Source organism: Schistocerca nitens, chromosome 1, assembly GCF_023898315.1.
Source record: "Schistocerca nitens isolate TAMUIC-IGC-003100 chromosome 1, iqSchNite1.1, whole genome shotgun sequence".
NCBI classification, from domain to species: Eukaryota; Metazoa; Arthropoda; class Insecta; order Orthoptera; family Acrididae; genus Schistocerca; species Schistocerca nitens.
The window spans coordinates 551,575,239-551,599,498 of record NC_064614.1 but is presented as its reverse complement, the minus strand read 5'-3'; the positions used below and the strand labels follow the sequence as shown (position 1 = coordinate 551,599,498).

General features: G+C 44.7%; 1 protein-coding gene across 2 annotated transcripts in view; it reads right to left on the bottom strand.

Moving 5' to 3' along the window:
• The window catches only part of LOC126254397 (uncharacterized), a 99,598-nt gene that overhangs the window by 42,836 nt on the left and 32,502 nt on the right, over positions 1–24,260 (bottom strand). For both annotated transcript variants that reach the window (XM_049955308.1, XM_049955309.1), the window contains 2 exons: positions 8,076–8,256; positions 4,315–4,493 (listed from right to left, as the gene is read on the bottom strand). In XM_049955308.1, coding sequence (XP_049811265.1) covers positions 4,315–4,493; positions 8,076–8,256 — 360 coding nt within the window. The remainder of the gene's footprint in view (positions 1–4,314; positions 4,494–8,075; positions 8,257–24,260) is intronic.

Genomic DNA, 24,260 nt, shown 5'->3' with positions numbered 1-24,260 from the left:
ACTCACTATAACTCAGACTGCTCTGAGCATCAGCCCCAAGTCTACGATATTTCCTAACCGGGGCAATACCCCGCCACTCCCCGAGCATTTGAGACAGGACGTCAAAAATTGAAAAAAAAAAAAAAAAAAAAAAAAAAAAAAGCGAATTTTCAAAAATATGTTCATTTTGTAGCGCTCAGTTTTCTGAAGAGTCTGAAAACATATGTGTTCGAGGAAATGTAAAACGTTATTTGGTCTAAGTGTGCCAAAGTGCAGTGCCTCGCCTCCTCACACAGCATTCTTCTATCGCACGTCACTGTACTTCACTCTGTGGAATTGAAACGTGTATATTTTGTATTTTGTAATGGATGCCATCAAACCATATTCAGGACAATGGAAATTAAAATGACCTTTGGTGCCTCTCCTGCTTACAGTCACCCGGTTTGAAATCCTGTCCCTCTTTTTTATTAAAAAAAAAGAACTCTTCAGAAAATATGCACTCTTTATTCCCTATCAGCTAACAACTTGCTGCTTTGTGTGACATAAAATTAAATATAGGACACATAGACCCAGTAATGACTTGAGACAAGCAAGACAATATACAATCCTTAGCCTCGAGAATTTTTTTCTCTCTAATCTTGCTATAGCTTTATATGGTGTGCTTTCCTTTCTGCGAAAGTTCGTCAAACGTTTTGCTACATGAAAAATCGAAATGTTGCTGTCTAATACTGAAAAAGCTGGTAATACAAATAGGACCCAAGACAGGTGTGGTTTCCCGATCTAATTACGTCTATTTTGTCACGGCAACAATTGTAACAGACACTAAATAAACGAGACTGTTTTGGCACAAACGGTCTTTTTTGTAACGACAGAATATAATTCACAAAGTACCAATATCAAATGCCTATTAGACCTACTACAAGCAAAAAGCTTTATGTTAGGGGATAGTTTCACACTTCATTCATATGCTCCAGTTTCTCAAACATGATCGAAAAGTAGTAGTACTACGGAATTTTTATACAAACTTGGAATCGTCATATTGTTCCATAATTTGTGTAATGTCCCCGTTTCTTCTCCTTCCTCGTTCTAACAAACAGGATTGTTATCACTAATTCTGTAACTATTCCTGCCAATGTCAAAGCTTATTCACACGTTAACTTCACTAACTCTGCTAGAATCACCGGTTTAGTTATTCCGCGATTATTCTCTGGTTAGGCGTTGTTACATGTTCGTACAATGCGTTTTCCGCACTTCTTCCAGATTAGAACTTAAAGCGGCTGCTAGCTGGGCACTATGCAACTGGCCCTTACTAGTATAGCGACCTGGCCAAAAATTTTCCGTCAAAATTTCATTTTCTTCGAAACACCGAGAAGGGAATATGTAATCTTTATTACCTGTTATTCATTTATTTCCACTTCTGTAGTCTGAATCTATGGATTTCGCTAATAATTATAACAACGCTCATCATTCGCAAACCCAATCAACCAGACAATCAGGCAGCGGTTGGCATTCAGCCATTCGGCTCTCCTCCGGTCAGCTCGTATAGCCGCTTTTGTCTGTAGGAAAGTTTGTTTCTACATGCGACGAGGATTGCCCCAAAGACATCATGTACACTATGCATGCATTCACAAATCAACTTATGATTCATTCAGAAATCAACTTATAATGTGTTCAAAAAGCGACAGGGATGCGTTTCAAAGTCATATGAATAATCGATAGACTTAAGTGCGCTGGATGCTAGTCGCTTTGTGAAACGTTTTTACCCCCTCAAGAATATGAATTTGCCCACACCCCTCCCCCTCCTAGATCTGGACCTGCTGTGCATGCATGAATCTGGCAACTTGGGCGCTTCTGTAAAATTTTTCCCGGTAGCATCTAGCTGCTTGCTGCGACTGCTTACACAGCCAACAGCCACATTTCTGTAGCCAGAAGCGGGAGAAGGTACTACTCAACTGCGCATGCGCTTGATCCCGCTCGTAACTGCTAAAACGAATCTAATGTAAACAGTTGTGACGTCACGCTCATCGGAGGCAATTTGTTGTCACGAAGCATCGCATAGCCTTCCTAAAGCCTTTGACTCATTTTGCTGTTGGTAGACGCTTGTATGAGCACTGTGTTTTGTTGCTGTATATGGTGCATTTCCTTTGCAATTAATGTTTTATTTCTGTTTTTTTCTCTCGTTCATGTCTTATTGCTGCAGTATTATCTGTAGTAGTGGGAGACAGTAATATCTTTTGTTAGAGTATCAGTTCTCACCAGTCAAAATTACAAAAATTTAACTGAAAACAAAAACAATGAAAAATTCCCGGAATTCTAAAAAATTCCCGGAATTCTAAAAAATTCCCGGAATTCTAAAAAATTCCCGGAATTCTAAAAAATTCCCGGAATTCTAAAAAATTCCCGGAATTCTAAAAAATTCCCGGAATTCTAAAAAATTCCCGGAATTCTAAAAAATTCCTGGGTTTTCTCCCGGATGAAAAAATTCCTGGGTTTTTGCCGGATCTCCCGGGTCGTATACACCCGGTAATAAACCTACGGTAGCTCGCTGTCTACCCAGCCATCACTCAAACATACGTACGTGAGACTTTTGTTTGTAAAATCAGCAGAGTATTTTCTGTAATAGCAACACATTTTATATAGTTTCGTTGGTTATGTTCACATACATACGTATGTATGTGAACATAACCAACGAAACTACGTACGTGTGCGTGTGTGTGTGTGTGTGTGTGTGTGTGTGTGTGTGTGTGTGTGTGTGTGTCGGGGGGAGGTGGGGGGGGGTGCTCACATGCGCTCGCTACAGCTTGAGAAAGGAATTTCATTCCGAATTGCTCAAAGCAAAGCTCTGTACCTTTTGTTTGTGTATCTGTCGACAGCACAGCACTTCTGCCTTTCAGCGAGTCATCTCTTTATTCCCCAATAATTCGATACATAAACTTAAGGTTTTATTAAAATAGCCTTTCATCATAAGGTTATCATGGTGAGTTTTAATTCATTTGTATTAGTACAGTGCACATTTTAACAATATTTTTCTGTTAGTTTATTGAACATGACAGTGAATGTAAGAGAAACAATATTTTTCTAACACTATCTAAAACAGTATGACAGTGCTCAGGTGGTTTACAGATTCCACATCTGCAGAAACCTACTCATTCAAAGTTAAAGATGTCAAGCCATGTCTGAAGTGCATTATTGTCCAAAAAGGAATTTTCTTGATGGTTGCTTGATAAGAAACAGGAAAGGCAGATATCTGAGTATGCAAGATCAGCAGAATAAATGCATGAGGGATGATTTCCCACAGAGACTTTTGTTTGTAAAATCAGCAGAGTATTTTCTGTAATAGCAACACAGTTTATATAGTTTTGTTGGTTATGTTCCTTATACCACGATCAAAAGGTGTCTCAGTTGTTGGCATGAAATGGACACAACTCTGGCAAGAAGTTCTTAAATGTGAAACACCCTTTCTGTGTCACCAGATACAAAGTATTATCTGTTCACCATGTCCCTTGCTCAAGATGTCTTTTATTAGGGCCCTGCTATTAATTTGCTCTTAATAATTTAGGATCACAACTTGTCACTAGTAATAATATGCATAGGGATGCTCAATGAGCAAACTAATTACATTCAAAACAAATGTATTAATAGTGATCCCTTTGATTTTTGATGCTTTGATTTAGAGCATGCAGTACTTCTGAACCTTGCCTATTAAATGCAAATGTCAAAAGATATCAAATGATCAAAGTCTGTTACATATGTCAATTATCGAGACTTCCTGCATGTTGTAAATCATTTATGATAGCAAGGTGTTCCTTGAACAAGGAACTGCTTTTCAGATGTGATGTGTCCAATAGCAAATTCCTCCACACATGATAGAAGTGTTAGGCCTTTCCCATTTGTGACTATTTTATAACACAAACTAATTTCGTAAGATTCAAGTATGCAAAACAGAGTACATCGCTGCAAGAAAAATACCAGAAATCTCGAATGACACTTTAAAAATATTCTCACAGCGAACCGTGTGTTTTGACTTACTGCACAGTGCTATCAAAGTTATTTCATGTAGAAAATCAAATTACAATAAACTTGAAGCTTACATAATATGGGACAATTAATAATTTCCACTTCCAGAGAGTATTGCTCAAAATATTTTTTCCTTGGGAATCGCATGTCATAAGATAATAAATATATCTTGGGGTAGTATATTTTATGTATTATGGTTTATTAGAGAGAGTAGCTTTAAAACAGAAGCACTGTATAAAGAATTGATGAATTTCAGTTTTTGTGATACGTATCTTTGGTAGGTATTTTCTTTGAGGGTGATTTACTACCATTACTAACCTCAGTGGCCCATCAGGAATCTGTCCTAGATGTTCATATTCGGCTAGTGAGTACAATTTTAGGGCTTGCCACATTTCAAGTAGTTCTTTAAGCTCTTCAGAGTCATCAGTATCACCGAGATCCCCTTCTGCAACTACAAAATCTGATGATGCAGTGGCTTCACCTTTCCAGTAGTATTCCTGTAAAGAAAGAAAAACAAAGATGTTCTAAACCTAAATAATGAGGGCTAATCTATGATTAACTTGACAGAAGCACTTTATGTTCCTGTGTACTGATGCATACGAGTTCAGTATGTAAGCTACAGTAATCAACACCACCTATATATTCAGCTCAACGTCTATTCTAGCGGTATCTACATTCGAAACATAGTTCTTTTGTAGGTACCATATTTTAGAGGAATAAGCAAAAAGACAGTGCACAAGTACTAAAAAACTGAATGGAAGGAAGATTTCAATTTTTACTTTTTTGTATTTTAAAAATCTACAGACTTTCCTCTTTCAATTGATATGTAATTTATTCAGTTCAGAAGACTACAACTATTTTTAAATTATTTTTTAAGTATGTTCTGCATGAGCATGACCCATTGTGGCACTGTTAAACTGCTGTCAAATGTTATACTCCTGAACATTTTAGTGATGTGAGAGAAAATAAGTATTACAAACTAAGTGTTGTGGCTAGCCTCTGCTAGTCTGGTATATATCGCTGTTTGTTTATTCTTTTGTAATCTTGAAAATATTTGTAGTGAATTCTTTTCATTGAAGTCTCTGTTTCATTGATGGATACTAATAGAAAAACATAAAATGACTAGAAATCCTCTGGCAGCTTTTAAGAAAAGGAGAAACGTTGGCAAGCCAAAGGTAGGTGTTATTACTGTAAACAATAAAGATGATAAAGTGTGTGAACCTGCCCATGGCAATAAAAGTGAGAAAGTACTCCACAGAGGAAGTTTGGTTCAGTTAGTGAAAAGTATGAATGTTTTATGGGCAAATCAGATGTGAATAGAATATTTGATATGTCAGTTCTCAATGGTATTTTTGAAAACTGTGCAGGATGTATTCAGTGTAGTGAAGTCAGTCGAACACTGTATATAAAACCACTTAGGACTTGCCAGTGAAATGGAACTTAAGTCTAGTAAGACTCCATATATGACCACCTTCTGAAACAGTGTTGCAATAACTCCAAATGAAGAAACCTGTAGCAAAAGTTATAAACAAAACATTATATTTGTTTATGCCTCGCGTAAAATTGGAAAGTGTGCTACTGCAGGCGCAGTTTTCTGTGGCATGACAAATCTTCCAAATCCCCAAACCAAGTTTACGAACTATAAGAGACTTACAGGGTCTAAAGTAGATGATGTCAGTATAGAATCTATGAAGAAAGCTGGGAAAGAGGCAGTAATAGGGAACACACATCTCTTCATAGCATAGTATCTGCCTCCAGTATGTATACAGGGAAAGTTTTAGATGTAGCAGTAATATCTAAATATTGTAGTTGTCCACAAAAAATAAAGGTACACATGAAAATAACTGCACAGCTAACTGGCAGTAGTGGAGGAATAGAAGTGGCTGGTGTTGCTAGTATACTTCAACGTTTTGTAGCTTGTGATAAAGGGTGATATGTGAATTACCTTGGTGACAGTGATTCTGAAAGTTTTCAAGAACTGAAGCCCTATGGTGGTGATACTGTAGTGCAGAAATCTGAGTGTATTGGACACATACAGAAATGAATGGGATCAAGGCTACAGTGACAAAGTTTCATACAAAAAACAAAGTCAGTGATAGTAAATGGTCGGATAGGAAGGGAATGTTAACTGACAGTGTAATTAACAAATTACAGAACTATTATGGAATGGCTATTAGGCAAAACATACACAGTATTGATGAAACGAAGAAGGCTGTTTGGGCTCTTTTTTTCATACTTTTTCAACTGATGAAAGTCTCTATCATTAATTGTGTCCCAAAGGAGAAGACAGTTGGTGTAAGTACAACAAGCAATGAGGAGTACAATCATAAACATAGTCTGCGTGATGTGGTAATGGAGGTGCTACAGTGTATTTTCAGATACTCAGCAGCATACGAACTGTTGTAAAAGATTGTTCACGGAAAAACTTAAAACCCAAATAAAAGTGTAAAAAGTGTTGTGTGGTCGAGAATCACCATGACCCTGTTTGTTGGAATACAAACACTTCAATTTGGTGTGCATGATGCTGTTGTTACTATCAATGATGGCAATGTTATAAGGTGCAAGATATTTCAAAAAATGGGACTGATGATAGGTTTCAACACGGTACGAACAGTGCTTGATTTAGACAAGGAAGATATTTGGGCTGCTGACAGGGCTGTAAATAGCCTAGAAATACAAGCCAGAGTAAACAGGAGGAGGACAAAGAGGAAAGCTGGAGAAGGAGTTTGCAGAAGATGAAGAGATTCCATCCTATGGAGCTGGAATGCACTAAAAAGGTAATACAAACTTTGTCACTTGATTCCCACAAGTTTTATTTTTTAATACAAATTATATGTTTTCTCAGGATCTACCAAACCAATTTTCTTCAGATTTTCAGGAGATGTTACACAGTCCCTTCTGCATAACTTAACACACCCTTTTTCCAAATACCTGTATATCGTTGAATTTATAAACAAAAAAAGGGCACAAAAAGTACTGAATTTTCATTACAATATAAAAAATTAAACTTAACAACTGAACTCAAATTTCTAAAAGGTCAATTGTTAAGTTGTAGCCAATACTCCTATAAATAACCTGTAAAAATTTCAACTTCCTAGGTCAAATACATACTTAGAAAAGATATAATATATAAGCACAATTTTAACATTGGAAAGATAGGTCTTTCCGGAGCCCCTTGACATTGTCAATGATTTGCCTGTTGACAATGCCCCCCCCCCCCCCCCCCCTTCAGGTAATTCTCTCTAATTTTTACCACAAACATGGTAGATTTCTGTGATGATTCCTGTAACTGTCATACTACGCAGATATACGAACTAACTGAACTGGAACTTTGCCCAAGACTACACATGGTACTAGTAATGAAGTATTACTCTTGTCATTATCAATGTCAGCTTTCAAACTGGAGCCGCATCTAGTAATTCAAGTAGTTTCCACAACTAAGCTGGGGGATCCCATTCTATCTAACAACTGAAAGTATTTGGATTCCAGCTCTCTCTATGGTAGTTTGATAAGCTGACAGAGAGACTGATAATGGAATAACAGAATTGTAAATTTTAAATAGCAAAGAGATATCTATCTTTAAGCATGTAACAAGTGAACCACAGTAGTAGTTCATTCAGCTACAATTCATGAGTGTCATCTGGGAATTGGTGCCAATCAACTGAACTTGTCACAGTAGCCTCATGTGATATGTTGCATAATAACTCTGCGTACTATAATGAGCAGAAACTTTTATTGCAATATGAGGGAAATTCAAAGGTTTTGTGGTAGCAACACTTTTATATAGGCCTGAAATGTTAGGTGACTATTAGTACTATTATTGGCCATGTAGAGATTGTACATTGTCTTCATGGCAATTTCCCCAATGCATTCAAATATAGACAGAAAAACTATGTGCTACACTAGAGATCTATGGATGGACAAATTTAGTTTTAAATATACAAAAAAACTGCTCTGCAATTACAAAATTTGTCGTGTTGTCTAAGTACTCAAACAGAATAAGCAGTGTGTGGTAGGGTAACAAAGGTTTCAATCATGTTTCATCAAACAAATACCACAACTCTCCTGCTGAGACTTACATGCAACCATGTGAGAGCGAACTGTGCAGCTTTCCTCAACAGTGCCAATGATGGAAGTGTTGCCCCATGAGCAATGTCATGACGCAAGCCAACCAACCAGTCGGGAACATGCATTTTCCTTGCAGCCTGGTATAGTGTATCAGATGAAGATTTTGTAAGAACAGCAATTTGGTTCAAAAATCTGCAATACAAGAAGTAAAATGACAATTATTTTGAACATTCTGCAACCAGGGTGGCCACAAGTTTCCTCAAGTGAAATTCCCCGATATTTCCCCGATTTTCAGGCAAGTTTTAGGATTTTTCCATGACAAATTTTGAGATCTCAAGGGTAAGTTAAGACATAAGCTGACAATCTGTCTGTGCAGCTCAGTACAAGAAACAATAGCACAAACAAGGAAATATCTAAAAAAAACTTGCCAAGAACTTGGCATTTTCTGATGTGAGCAAAAATCTAAGAACTAAAATCAACATCTTTAGTAATGAACTGTTTTTAGATGGAGGTTCAAATGGCTCTCGGCACTATGGAACTTAACTTCTGAGGTCATCAGCCCCCTAGCACTTAGAACTACTTCAACCTAACTAACCTAAGGACATCACACACATCCATGCCCGAGGCAGGATTCGAACCTGCGACCGTAGCGGTCGTGCGGTTCCAGACTGTAGTGCCTAGAACTGCTCGGCCACCCCGGCCAGCTTTAGATGGAGGAAGCAAGCCAAGTGGTATATGTGTCTCAGCAAGACCACTGACATTAATTTATTTCAATTAAACAAAACACATTTGGTAACAAAAATACCTATTTCCTTGGAGTCACAAGACAGATTTAAAATACTTTCACTGATTTCAGAAATAGCCTTGAAAAAAAGTAGGCCTCTCGAACGATGTGTACAAGGCAGGGATGAATTGTGTAAACAAACACTGTTGGTGACCGCCAATATGCTGGTTTTACTATGTTCATTATTGCCAGTTATTATCCTCTATTGTTTTACAGGTATTGTGCGATTTTTCTTCCGAGAAATATATGAGAATACAGAGTACAAACTGCCAGCAACTGACAATTTTCTTCTTCTTATTGTCCATACTTTCTAACATATAAACTATTTTTGAAGTGCCAAAATGTACTAGAACAAATAAAAGTATATAAAATGCCACACTGCACAAAGTACTTGTTGTGAGACAGTCATGATTCCTGAAATCCATCACTCATGGCCTCTGGCCTGGTGAGGAGCACTGCAGTCCTGTGTTCACGGATAAACCACAAAGATCTGCAGCATTATCTCACACACAAACAGACCTTGCCTGCAGGCAGATCTGTGAGACTACACCCAACGAGCAAGGCCTGCACATTAGTGGGAAGCGAATGGCTTCAGATCCCCACAGAAATGGCCTGCAGTTTTGGTCCATTACGGAAATCTACTAGTGCAGCCAGCTATTCACAAGCCACAGACAGCATGTCGGTGAAATGAGACTGCAGTGATCAATGCATGCAACAGAACTTGTTCAAATATTCTGAGAATAAGTAATAATGAGGATAGGTAGGAACTCAGTGTAAAGATGACTGCCGAGCCACAGAAGGCATGTAGAAAAGACAATCATCCTCTCACAACTAAATTTTCAGCCATTGCTTTTGTCATAAAATAAGAGCTAACACATGCATTCACACAATCACTCAGACATAACTCATGCACACATGACCACTGTCTAAGGCCACTGTGTCTACAGCCTCTGAGAATCAGATCCAAATAAACCACTCCTCATGCATCTCGTCAGCAGCTTCTCTGCTAGCGACAAGAAGTAGTGGCAGCACTGATAGCAAGCTGGGGGAGTGGTAGGAAGAGAAGAAGAAATAGTGATGGAGTAGGGTAGTGGCCAACATACTCAGCTGCACCCAGAAAGCAACAATGCATGACACCTCAGTAAACAAACCATTTCATCTACTGAGACAAAAAACAAGATTTTACTAGTTTTTTTCTTTCAAATTTCCTTTAAATTTCCACGATTTCCCTGAAGTGTTTGAAATTCCCTGATATTCCGCGATTTCCTCGATTTCCAGTATCTGTGGCAACTCTGGAAACATATGTGCAACTTGCCATTAACACACACTTTTTAAACAAATGAAAGAAATTATGCATGGCTGAAGCAGCCCTGTCAACGAACACCAAGAAAGATCAAACAGAAGAAAAACTGAGTAACTGCGAATTTTTGTACAGTAGTAGGAGAGAATATCATGAACAACATACTAAAAATATCAATTGGTGGGGGTGTGAGCATATGGGCACTAAAGAGAGTGTGTGTGTGTGTGTGGGGGGGGGGGGGGGGGGGGTTTCCAGTGTTGAAGAGGCAGAGATCAAAACTTGCCAGAAGGTCTTCAACACTTATGCCCCAGTCAGTGGTTGCCGTACCATCCCACAGAAAGTTAAGGGCATTAAAATCCACAAGGAGAAGGAAGGGACAAGGGAGCTGTCTGAGGAGGACAAGAAGAGCGGCAAGCATAGGAGGCCGATCTGGGGGAGGGGAGAGGGAGGTTGAGAGATAAAGATTGCATACTATTACCACAGAGTCTAAATGGGTCCGAACAGTCATCGTTTATAGTGCAGTATGAAGACGATCACAGGAACCAACAATGCCTGTCCGAGCCAATGTACAGGTACTACTGGAGGCTCGCAAAGGGTTCTGTTCTGGCAGAAGGCTTGGAAACCACGAAGAGTTGGCGAATGAGTTTCCACAAAATGAGATTCCTGCAATACACCACAAGCTACAGAATAGAGAGAAAGAAGAGACTGAAATTCCAGAAGGTGACAACAGTAACCAGTACAGTTCCATAATATCAGGATCTGAAAAAGAATGAGCAGCCTTGAGGCCCACAAGAGTGTGGGTCCTGCATCTCGACATTAAGTAACAAGCTTAGTTGTCCTGGTGACACCAGAGTGTGGAGCTTTGAAATAGCCCATCCCCAGTGGGTGCTGGAGAAGATGGTTTCTTCTCTGGCTGAGGAGGAGCAATTCAATGAGGGAAGGGAACGGGAACCACCAGGGAAGAGGAGGAGGAGGAGGATGGGACAGGATGGAGGTAAGGGGTAAGGAGGAGGAGAAAACACATGAGAAGCAAAGGTAGACATTAAAAATACCGGGTGGAGACTGTTGAATTCCTGTTGGGCCTCAGAATAGCAAAGACAGCTGAGAGCTGTGAATCTCTGAATCTGCCTTTCCTTTTCATATAACGGGCAATCTAGCAAGAAAGGAGAACATATGGTTGGTTGGTTTAAAAGAGGGGTGAAGGGGCCAAACTACGAGGTCACCAGTCCCTTGTTCCGAAGGAAACAATGCCACAAAGGTGAGAATAAGACAATGAGACTTACAACACAAAACAGAATGAAAGGAAAAACCAGAACAATGACTGAAGTGGGACAAACACTTAAATGGACAAAAGGGAATAAGAAAACCACAAAGACACAAGAAACAGGTAGAAGAGGTTAAAACAAGAAAGCAGGTTACCATGGCTGGCTGGCCATGACAATAAAAGGGAAAAGCCAGCCATTCTGCAACACACTAAAACCTCCACCCTGAAACACTAGGGTGGAGGACACACAGGGGCAAAGGACATGTGCTAAAACTTAGCGCAAATGATAAAACTCATCCTCACAAATAAAACGTAAAAGTAAAGCTGCTGCTGAGGCACTGTCGCCCAACACCGAAGGTAGGATGCTGGGAAAGTTAAAAGTCCAACACAGAGCAATTAAAAGTGGTGGTGGTTGTTGGGATGTTTAAGGGGGACTAAACAGCGAAGGTCATCAGTCCCCATTCCAAAAACAGGTGAGATGAAAATTTGCGGAGCAGGTAAAACCCCAAGGGGAAGGAGACTCCCCCCCAGGCTCTGAAAGAACACAAATGCGGCAACAAACGCTACAGACAAGAAGAGTACAGATGAACACCAGACAGAAAGAAACAGAAGAAAAGAAGATGGCTGGAGACTGGTTGACTGACCACGAGAACAAAAAAAAAAAAGGGAAAGAGTCAACCTTCCGACTACACACTAAAATCTGCAACCAAATATGAGAGACTCGAGGACAAGAGACACAGAAAGGGAAACGTGCAGGACCTCCCTAAATGGAACCATAAAAAGGACTACCACAGATAAAATTTAAAACGTCGTCAGCCATGGAGGCATCGTCGCATAAAACCAAGGCAAAGTGCCCGGGAGATTAAAAGACTGCCAGAGGGTGCGCAGTCGGGGACACTCCAACAAAATGTGGGCGACCGTCAGCCGAGACCCACACCGACGCGGGTGGATCCTCCTGATGCAAAAGATGGTCGTGCGTCAGGTAGGTATGGCAGATGCGGAGCCGAGACAGGATGACAAAGTCCCTGCGAGAAGCCCGCAGGGAGGAGCGCCACACAATGGTCGTCTCCTTAACAGCCCGCAGTTTATTCGGGGATGTCAGGCCATGCCACTCATCAGCCCACATCCCAAGCACCTTACGGCGCAACACCAACTGCTGATCACGAGCAGGGAGGCCGATCTCCAAAGCTGGGGCGTCGATCGCCCCCTTTGGCCAGCCTGTCGACACGTTCGTTCCCCGGGATGCCAACGTGACCTGGCGTCCAAACAAAGACCACCGAACGACCAGAGTGGGTAATGGCGGAAACAGACTCCTGAATAGAGGATACCAGAGGAGAAGAGGTATAGCAGCGGTCAATGGCCTGGAGGCTGCTCAGGGAGTCACTGCAGATGACGATGGACGGACCTGAGCAGAAACGCATATGCTCAAGAGCGCGCAATATGGCCACAAGCTCTGCAGTAAAAATACTGCAGCCAGCCGGCAAGGAGCGCTGTTCAACATGGGCAGTGTGAGCAAAAGCGTAGGCAGTACGGCCATCAACCAGGGAACCATCAGTGTAGACAGTCTCACAGCCCGAAAATGAGGCGAGGAGCGCAAGAAAACGGCGACTGAGGGCCACAGGCGGAACCGAGTCCTTGGGTCCCTGTGCCAAGTCCAGACAGATGGACGGCCGGGGCAAACACCAGGGAGGCGTAGGTGCACGGACCAGGAAGGGAGGCAGAAGAGGGAATGACCCCAGTTCTGACAGCAGGGACTGGACGCGGACAGCTATGGAAAGCCCAGACCGAGGTCGCTGTTCGGGCAGATGGAAGACCATGGCAGGGAAAAGCAGGCGATTATTGGGATGGCCCGGCGAGCAATGCACATGGACAGCATAGTCGGCGAACAGTCGATGGCGGCGAATCCGCAGCGGGGGAACCCCGGCCTCCACCAGTAGACTATCCACGGGGCTCGTACGGAAAGCGCCAGTTGCAAGCCGAACCCCACAGTGGTGTATGGGGTCCAACAACGTCAACACTGAGGGTGATGCAGACCCATAGGCCAGGCTCCCATAATCAAGCCTGGACTGCACAAAGGCTCTGTACAATCGCAACAGCGTGCAGCGATCTGCACCCCAAGACGTGTGGCTCAGGCAGCGGGGGGCTTTGAGATGCCGCCAGCACTTTTGCTTCAGCTGAGTAATATGGGGAACCCATGTGAGCTGGGCATCAAAGACGAGTCCTAAGAAGCGGCTAGTGTCCACCACTTCAAGTAGGTGGCCGTCGAGGTAAAGTTCAGGATGAGGGTGGACTGTCCGACACCTGCAGAAGTGCATAACTCGAGTCTTGGCTGCAGAGAACTGAAAACCATGAGTCAGAGCCCATGATGCTGCCTTGCGAACGGCGACTTGCAGCCTGCGTTCGGCGGCACCCGTAGTCGTTGAGATAAATGAGATGCAGAAGTCATCGGCATACAAAGAAGGAGACACCGACGACCCCGCGGCTGCAGCCAGACCATTAATGGCCACTAGAAATAAGGAGACGCTCAACACCGTGCCCTGCGGGACCCCATTTTCCTGTATATAAAATGAACTAGAGGCGGCACCGACTTGCACCCGGAAAGAGCGGCGCAATAAAAAGGTTTGAAGAAAAGCCGGGAGCTGACCACGAAGATCCCACTCATGCAACGTAGCAAGGATGTGATGCCTCCATGTGGTGTCATACACCTTCCTCAGATCAAAAAATACAGCAACGAGATGCTGACGTCGGGCAAAGGCCATACGGATAGCAGATTCCAGCCGCAACAAATTGTCCGCAGCAGACCGGCCCCGACGGAAGCCACCCTGGGATGGAGCGAGGAGACCGTGCGACTCAAGGAACCAGCACAAACGCCGCCCCACCATACGTTTGAGCAATTTGCACAAAACGTTGGTGAGGGTAATGGGACGATAGCTGTCGACCGCCACTGGGTCAGCACCGGGCTTCAAGATGGGGACAATAACACCCTCTCGCCATTGCCACGGGAAGACGCCCTCGCTCCAAATGCGGTTAAAGATGGTGAGGATGTGTCTCTGGCAGTCCCTGGAGAGATGCTTCAGCATCTGCGCGTGGATGCAGTCTGGTCCTGGTGCTGTATCAGGGCAATCGGCGAGGGCAGCGAGGAATTCCCTCTCGCTGAAAGGAGCATTGTATTTTTCAGAACGAAGCGTGTGGAATGAGAACGGCGTCTGCTCGGCTCGCTCCTTTAGACAGCGAAAGGCGGGATGGTAAGTGGCAGTCGCAGAGCTCGTAGCAAAGTGCATGGCAAGGTGTTCAGCAATGGCGGCAGCGTCCGTGCAAACAGCGCCGTCCAGGGAGATCCCAGGGACACCCATAGGGGACCGGTATCCATAAATCCGGCGGATCCGGGACCACACAAGCGAGGGAGAGAGACACGGGAGCCCAAGGATGAGACATACCTCTCCCAGCACTCCTGCTTACGCCGTGCAATAAGACGACTGGCCAAGGCACGGAGCCTCTTAAAGGCGATGAGGGTCTCCAGAGATGGGTGCCACCTATGATGCTGGAGAGCCCGCCTATGGTCGCGAATAGCCTCAGCAATCTCCGGCGACCATCAGGGTACAGACTTCCTCCGGGGGAGACCAGAAGAGCGGGAGATGGCAGCCTCGGCCACAGAAATGATTGACGTGGTGAAGACACGGACCACCTCATCAATATCACCCTGAGGGGTAGACGCAATGGCGGCAGCGGAAGTAAAAGCCGGCCAGTCAGCCCTGTTGAGAGCCCAGCGGGGCAGGCGCCCAGAAGAATGACACTGGGGCAGTGACAAATAGATGGGAAAATGGTCACTACCACACAGGTCAGGATGCACTCTCCAGTGGAGGGATGGGACAAGTCCGGGACTGCAAAGAGAGAGTCAATGGCCGAGAACGAGCCATGGGCCACACTGAAATGCGTGAGAGCACCGGTGTTCAAGAGGCTAAGGTCGAGCTGAGCCAACACATGCTCCATGGCACGACCGCGGTCATCAGAGACAGTCCCACCCCATACAGGGTTGCGGGCATTGAAATCGCCCAGAAGCAGCAATGGTGGCGGGAGTTGAGCCAGCAGCGCAGCCAAGACATGTTGGGGGAGCTCCCCATCCGGAGGAATGTAAACAGAGCAAACAGTAATAGCCGGCGAGAGCTCAACCCTGGCAGCGACTGCCTCTAAAGGCGTCAGAAGGGGTACTGGCAAGGTACAGACAGAGTGGTGAACAAAGAGGCAAACCCCACCTGACGCTCGTTGACAGGCAGCGCGGTTCTTATAGTATCCCCGATAACCGCGAAGGGCAGGGATCTGCATTGCTGGAAACCAAGTTTCCTGCATAGCAATGCAGAGAACAGGGGAAACACTCAGAAGCATCTGGAGCTCAGGCAGGTGGCGGAAATAACCGCCGCAGTTCCACTGGAGAATGGAAGCAGAAAGGGACTGGGAGGGCGTGAAGGCGACTAAGAGGCAGACGGCGCCTCAGAGCCAACTGCCGCCACCGGGGGAGAGTCAGCTGTGTCCATAGGAAAGGCCCCCGAGGGTTCTGTGAGGGCGAGATCCGCGGCAGAGGCGAGGATCTCCACCTCATCCCCGGAGCCAGAACTATTTATAGCAGGCGGTGCTGAAACCGCCGGAACGTCCTCCTTCTTGGACACGTTCCGTTCCTTTTTCTCGCATCTGTCCTTAGGGTTACAGGGCTGTGAGAGCTTCTCTGAAGGAGCGTCGAAAGCTGACGACGCAGAAGCCCTACGACCAGCAGGTGGCGGAACCTTCAGCCACTGGCTGACATCCGGCTGGGTAGGAGAAGAAACGGAGGAAGGGAGAGCCCTGAGGGACCCCTTCCACGAGAGAGGAACCGGCAGAGGCAACGCCGGCGGACAAGGAGGGGGAGGGATCGAGCCCCCCGGTTTTGGAGCAGATGTCACTCCCGAAGTAAGCATAGGAGGAGCGACAGAAGAGGGTTTGCCCCCAACTGCTAAGGGGGCAACAGAGGAAGGCTTGCCCCCAGACACGAGGGGGGCAGACAGAGATGCACGGCCCCGAGGGCCCACTGAAAGCGGCACAGATGAGGCGACAACCGCCGCTCGCGAGGGCGACAATAACGTGGCTGCAGCATAAGATGTTCGAAGGGAAGCAGGATACAACCTTTCATATTTCAGTTTTGCCTCTCGATAAGTAAGCCAGTCCAGGGTCTTAAATTCCATTATCTTCTGCTCCTTATGAAGAACGGGGCAATCCGGCGAGCATGGAGAGTGGTGCTACCCACAGTTGACACAAACAGGCGGAGGTGCACATGGAGAATCGGGATGAGAGGGGTGTCCGCAATCTCGACATGTGGCGCTGGATGGGCAACGGGAGGACATATGCGCAAACTCCCAGCACTGGAAGCACCGCATCGGGGGAGGGACGTATGGCTTGACGTCACAACGGTAAACCATTACCTTGACCTTCTCGGGCAAGACATCACCCTCTAAGGCCAAGATAAAGTCACCGGTGGCCACCTTGTTAGTCTTGGGTCCTCTATGTACACGACGGACAAAATGTACACCACGTCGTTCCAAGTCGACTCTCAGCTCGTCGTCGGATTGTAACAATATGTCACGATGGTAAATAATCCCCTGGACCATATTTAAGCTACTGTGGGGAGCGACAGTAACAGGGACGTCACCCAGCTTATCACACAAGAGCAACGCTCGTGACTGGGCTGGGGAGGACGTCTTGAGGAGGATGGACCCATTCCTCATTTTAGACAACCCCGCCACTTCCCCAAACTTATCCTCCAGGTGTTCCACAAAAAACAGAGGCTTCGTCGTAAGAAAGGAGTCACCATCAGTCCTGCTGCAGACAAGGTATTGTGGGACGTAAGGCTCCCGCTTGGCACTAGATCGGCGTCCCTCCCACGGCACAGCCAATGAGGGGAACGACTGAGGGTCATATTGCGCAGCATCAAAGTCGACCCTGCCTCGCTTAGAGATGCTGGTGGCCGTGCGACCAACAGCTTGGTGTGATTTATTGCGCTTCATTGCGCCACATCCGCCCAGATGCCACCTACTCCGAACGAGGGCTCTCCCCAAGGGCGCCACCCAGCCAAAGCAACGGGTACCTGGCCGATATCCCGTTGCCCGGAGTCCCCGTGCCCCAGACAAGATGGGCACATACTCCTTGGCATGCGTGGGGAGGAAACAGCTCTGGCATCTGTAGTGCGATCCCTGCGTGGTCAGGGGGCTACCACCAAGAGGGTACATGACGACCCCACCACAACGGACTGCCTACCGTGCTGGATTTTAGGTGTTGAAAGGGTCCACAGTTGTCGGGGGCGCTAAGAAGGGGATTGTGCACAAGACGAGAAGGAGGCAACCCAGAAGACGTTGGGTGTAAATCCCGCCACACGACAATAGGTAGTATGCAAGATTGTGGTGCATGATGGACCAATAGAAAAACACCATGTAAGGCGTCCTTCCCCAAATGGCACGCACTAACAACGGAAATTTGGAAAAATTGAGGTCAAACCCAAAGGGGGACAATCACATGAGGGCCGAAACGTTTGAGACTCCTTTTAGTCGCCTCTTACGACAGGCAGGAACACCGCGGGCCTATTCTTACCCCCGAACCCGCAGGGGGTAATTAAAAGTGGGCAGTCCAGCAACAAATGGACAACCGTCATTTGTGGGCCACAGCGACACCGAGGTGGGTCCTCAGGACGGAGGAGGTAACCATGCAACAGCCGCGTATGACAATGCGGAGCCGACAGAGAATCACAGAGTCCCTGTGAGAGGTGCGCATGGAGGTCTACCACATGTTCGTAGTTCCCTTAAGAGCACGCAGCTTGTTGTGCGTACTGAGGTTATGCCATTCCGTCTCCCAAAGCCACAAAACCTTGTGGCTTAAGACAGAACGCAGGTCAGTTTCAGAGAAGCCAATCTCAATAAGCGGTTTCCGCGTAGCCTGTTTGGCCAGCCTGTCAGCAAGTTTGTTGCCTGGGATTCCAATGTGACCTGGGGTCTAGACAAACACCACTGAATGACTGGACCGTTCCAGGGCATAGATGGACTCCTGGATGGTCACTACAAAAGGCTAACGAGGGTAGCACTGGTCAATAGCTTGTTTGCTGCTCAAGGAGTCAGTACACAGGAGAAATGACTTGCCTGGGCATGAGCGGATGTGCTCCAGAGCATGAGATATGGCCGCCAGTTCTGCAGTGAAAACACTGCAGCCACCCAGCAAGGAGTGCTGTTATATATGTCCTGCATGAACATTGGCAAAGCCAACATGACCATCTGCCATCGAGCCATTGGTGTAAAACACTTCATGGTGAGAATCAAGAGGAAGTGACAGCAGAGTCGCTGGATTAACTGAGTCCTTGGGGCCACGTGCAAAGTCCAGGCGAAGCCGCAGCTAAGTGTACACCATGGAAGTGTTCATGAATGAACCTCAAGTGTAGGTGGTAAAGGCAAGGACTCCATTTCAGAGGGCAGGGATCGCACACGAACTGCAAATGTAAGCCCCGACATTGGCAGCTAATGTGGGAGATGTACCACCATGGGCGGGAAAAGAAGGAATACGAACATGTGCAACATAACTGGAGAGCAATTGTGCATGCCTAACCTGCAATTGAGGGTCTCCGGCCTCCACCAGGACCCTGGCCACCAGACTCGTCCTAAAACCTCCTGTCACTAGGCAAATGCCAGTGGTGCACTGGGTTGAGTAAACACAAAGCTGAGGGTGCCGCCGAACCATAAACCAGACTCCCATAGCCAAGGCGGGATTGAATAATGGCTCTATAGAGCTGCAGCAGCATAGAGCAAGCTGCACCCCAGTTGGTGTTGCTCAGGCGGCAGAGGGCATTGAGGTGCTGCCAGCACTTCTGCTTAAGCTGACAGAGGTGAGGAAGCCAAGTCAACCAGGTGCCAAAAACCAGTCCTAAGAATCGATATGTCTCCACTGCAGTGAATGGATTGTCTTTAAGGTAAAGTTCTGGTTCCTGATGAATGGTACGACGCCAACAGAAGTGCGTAACACATGACTTTGTGGCCGAAAACTGGAAACCATGGGCTAGAGCCCATGACTGTACCTTGTGGGTGGCTCACTGTAGGTGCCACTCAGCAACACCAGTACTGGTGGAACAGTACAAAATGCAGAAGTCATCTGCATACAGAGAAGGTGAGACGGACGGCCCTGCAGCTGCTGCTAGACCATTAATGGCCACTAAAAATAGAGATACACTCATATGGAGCCCTGCAGGACACCATTCTCTTGGATATGGGAGGCAGGGGAGGGGGGGGGGGGACTATGGGAGGCACCAACTTGGACATAGAAAGTACAAAGCAACAGGAAATTTTGGATAAAAATCAGGAGTGGGCTTTGAAGACCCCACTCATATAATGTGGCAAGGATATGATGTCACCAGGTCGTGTCATACGCTTTTCGTAAATCGAAAAACACAGCAACCAGGTGTTGGCGTCTGTAAAAGGCTGTTCGGATGACAGACTCGAGGGACACAAGATTATCAGTGGCAGAGTGCCCCTGGTGGAAGCCGCCCTGACATGGAGCCAGTAGGCCACCTGATTCCAGGACCCAACCCAACCGTCGACACACCATACGTTCCGACAGCTTACAAACAATGTTGGTGAGGCTGATGGACCAATAGCTATCCACATCAAGTGGGTTTTTACTGGGTTTAAGCACCAGAATGATGGTGCTCTCTCCTCATTGTGATGGAAAGACAACATCGCACCAGATCCAATTGAAGATGAGGAGACGTCACTTGTAGTCAGCAGAGAGATGTTAATGTGGATCCGATCTGGCCCAGGAGCTGTATTGGGGCAATGTGCAAGGGCACTGAGGAGCTCCCATTCTGTAAATGGGGTGTTATAGGGTTCAATGTGGCAAACAAGAGGACTTTCCTTTCCATCCGTCATTTGAGGGTGCAAAAAACTGGGGGGTAATTCTCCAACGCAGAGGCTCAAGCAAAGTGTTCAGCAAAGTGCTCAGCAATCGGGTTTGCGTCGGTACATAACTCGCCATTTATGATAACACTGGGGACAGCTGTTGGGGCCTGGTACCCAAAAAGACATCTGATCTCTGTCCAGACTTGGGAAGGTGACCTATGGCACCCAATGGTCGAGACGTCTCTCTCCCAACACTCCTGCTTCCGTCTTTTGATAAGCTGGCGAACATGGGCACGGAGCCACTTAAAAGCTATGAAGTGTTCCAGGGAAGGGTGCCACTTATGCCACTGTAGAGCTCACTGACGCTCCTCAATTGCCTTAGCAGCTTCCGGCGACCACTAAGGAACCACCTTTCACCACGGTCACCCTAAAGCGCAAGAGATTGCGTTTTCTGCCGCAGTAACAATTGCTGTAGTCACCTGCTCAACCATCACATCGATGTTACTGTGTTGGGGAGAGTCAACAGTGATTGCAGAGGTGAAAGTTTCCCAGTCTGCCTTGTTTAAAGCCCATCTGGGCAGGCGTCCGTGGGCCTCACACCGGAACAGTGACAGGAAGATGGGGAATGGTCACTACCACACAGGTCGTCATGTGCTCTCCAGTGGATAGATGGGAGAAGTTCTGGGAGAAGTCCTGGGCTGCAAATTGATAAATCAATGGATGATTAACTATCACAAGCCACACTGAAATGTGTGGCAGCCCCAGTATTTAAGAGGCAGAGGTCAAACTGAGACAGTAAAGTTTCAACATCTCTGCCTTGGCCAGTAAGTGCGGTGCCAACCCACAAGGGGTTATGGGCATTAAAATCTCCCAAAAGTAGGAAAGGTTTCAGGAGTTGATCAATCAGTGCAGCTAATTTTAATGTGTAATTTTAATCAGAAGGCTGATGATGATGATGATGATGAGTTTGTGACGCTCAATAGCATGGGTATCAATGTCTTTGCAGAATATGAATTAATCAGACAGCGAAAGTACTTTTTTCATCATAAGTGATCTTCTTGGGACAATGGCCCATGGACACAAATTTCACACTTTAAATATTGTATGGCAATGTCAACAAAGATTGTGTTCGCTTATCAAACACTGAAATAAAAACTGTATTATAAAAGTAAGTGTACAATGTGCATGCCACCAAAACTCAAAAACGAGTCCTGGTACAATCAAGGGAGTTAATATGGTGTAGTAGTTCTCTATCCCCCCATCCATGAAGAAGGTTCCCATTTTTAACTGATGGATGTGCTTATGAAGATATAAGGGCTCAGAAGCTTCATCCTCTAGAAATTTCTAGAACATTCAAGACTATTCGAGAACATTCCAGGATGTTCAAGAGCATTCCACAACCATCTGGAATGCTCCATGATGATCTGGGAAGTTTTGGGATGTTTGGGAATGGTTTGGAACATACGAGCAGATGCGAGAATGTTCAGGAAAATCCCAGAACATCCCACATCATTGTGGAACATTCCAGAACACACTCTAATGTTGAGGAATGTTCTGCAACATTGTGGACCATTCGAAGTCTTTTTGGTATGTTCTGGAATTCGCTACTGGTGGGGCTACATATTGGTAGGGGTATATAAAGCAAGACCCATCATGAGTCTGAACATCAGTTTCTTATCAGCGATGATGGAAGGAACCGAAAAAGTAGTGCAGTGAGTGAATAAAAACAAACAGTGAAGTGTGAATAGTCAAAATGATACAGTGACTAAATAAAAATCAAAAATAATGAATGAAAAGTGTTTGAAGTGGACTTAGCGTATTTCTTAATAAAAAGTTGATTTGATTTAAATTTTAGACAATGCCCAAACATAAAGTAGGTGGTGGTCTCATCAGTTCTGAAGCAAAATGGCGAAAATGAAAAGAACAGCAAAAAAACGAAACAGATGAAGAGCATAAAGCACATTTAAGTTCTCAATGAATGACAATGAGCACCATGAGAAATAGAGAAACCGAAGAACAAAATGAACGGATTGGAGAATCAAGAATTGCAACACAATTTTATAATAAAAGACTGCAAACTCAAGCCAGCCATGGAAATGTCACCCTACAAGGAGTGTGTATGAGGGCAAGTAAACAGTACAGCCTAACAAATCAAGCATTCCACTACAAACTGATGAAAGAATATAACAAACACAAACACATCGTAATCAGAAAAATGGATAACATCTGTCAACTTTGCAATGCAGAAAAATAGAGACGAGGAACACCAGGATTCTGTTGCATGAATGGAAAAATTTGATTACCACCACTGGAAGCACCTCCACAGGAATTTTTACATTACGTGACTGGGGCAACTCCAGAATCAAAACACTTTCTTCAAAATGTAAAAGCGTACAACGCCTACTTCCAAATGATTTCTTTCAGTGTCACTTTGATCAAAACTAAGAGAGATGAAATGTATGTTTTTTCCATCCAAGGACAAACCTATCACAACATTGGATCATTACCACCACTACTCAACAAAGACCATAAATTTCTACAAGTACATTTCAGCAGAAATGAAGCAGCAGTAATTGGTCAATGATGCACAAATATCAGCATACTGGGATGAGAAGTAGTCCAAGATGTACACAAATACAATCAACTGATTCACATATTCAAAACTGCACTAGATAATGATTTCTGATGACTATGAAGTTATAATTCAAGCCAGCAAAAGACCACATGTAGAACACAAACATTGATTTAATGCACCTCAGATAGACAACGTCATTATAACTGTGAACAATGAAAACACAAGCTGTGACAGAATCGTACAATGAAGAAGAGAAGGACTACAAAACATTACAGAGACACACCGTTCATACAATGCCCTCCAATGTCAATTAGTATTTCTGTGTAGAGAGGACATGTCATTAATGTGAGACAAATCCAACCGAAACGGGGGTAGAAACAAACAAAAAAGTCCCTTCCAGGGCATTCTATTGCTTACCACTTTATGACCAGAGACAGACAAACATACAATCACATTCTCAACACTCACTGTTTATTCCAACAATTCTTGGTAGATATGTACGCAAAAACAGAAGCAGAACAGATGCTTTACGTAAGACAGAATCAGAAGAAACTACACACAGAAGAATACATCCACCTTTGGACTCACCAGGCAGCATCGGGAAAACGTTTCTAATAAATCTGTTGCTGACGGAACTATGTGTAAACAACGTATTGCACTTGCACTGGCATCATCCAGCATTGCTGCCACACTTATGGAAGAATGATGAACTGCAAATTCCATCCTACAATTACCATTGAATATAGCCAAAGAAAAATTTCCTGTATGTAAAATCTCAACAGCATCTGGATGGGGTGGATTTCTAAAGCAATCTAAAATGATCTTCTGGGATGAATGCACGATGGCACATAAAAAAATCACTCTAAGCCAAGGACAGAACATTACAAGAATTGTGAGGAAACACTTAAATGATGGGAAAAGCTCTACTCACAATCTGAGGTGATTTCCGAGAAACACTTCCAGTTAGCCCGAAGTCAACACCAGAAGGCAAGATCAATGCATGCTTAAAAAAAAATATCATCACATCTCTGGCCACACATACTGTGAATAACAAAAATGTTAGAGTTGAACTATTGAAAGACGAAACAATATCATAAGTTGCTCAACAACTTTTACTAACAGTTGAAGGCACACATCCCACTGACCAGATGACTGGCCTCATTAAATTCAACAGTGATTTCTGCAACATAGCCACTGCTGAAAATGAACACTCTGACCAAATTTATCCAAATATTGTTCACAACTATACCAATCTGGACTGTCTATTTGAAAGGTAAATCTTGGCAACTAAAAATAATCAAATTTAATATTAAAAATAAAATTTCTAGTGTAGAGAGAATATACAAATCGAGCGACACAGTGGTAAACGTTAAAGA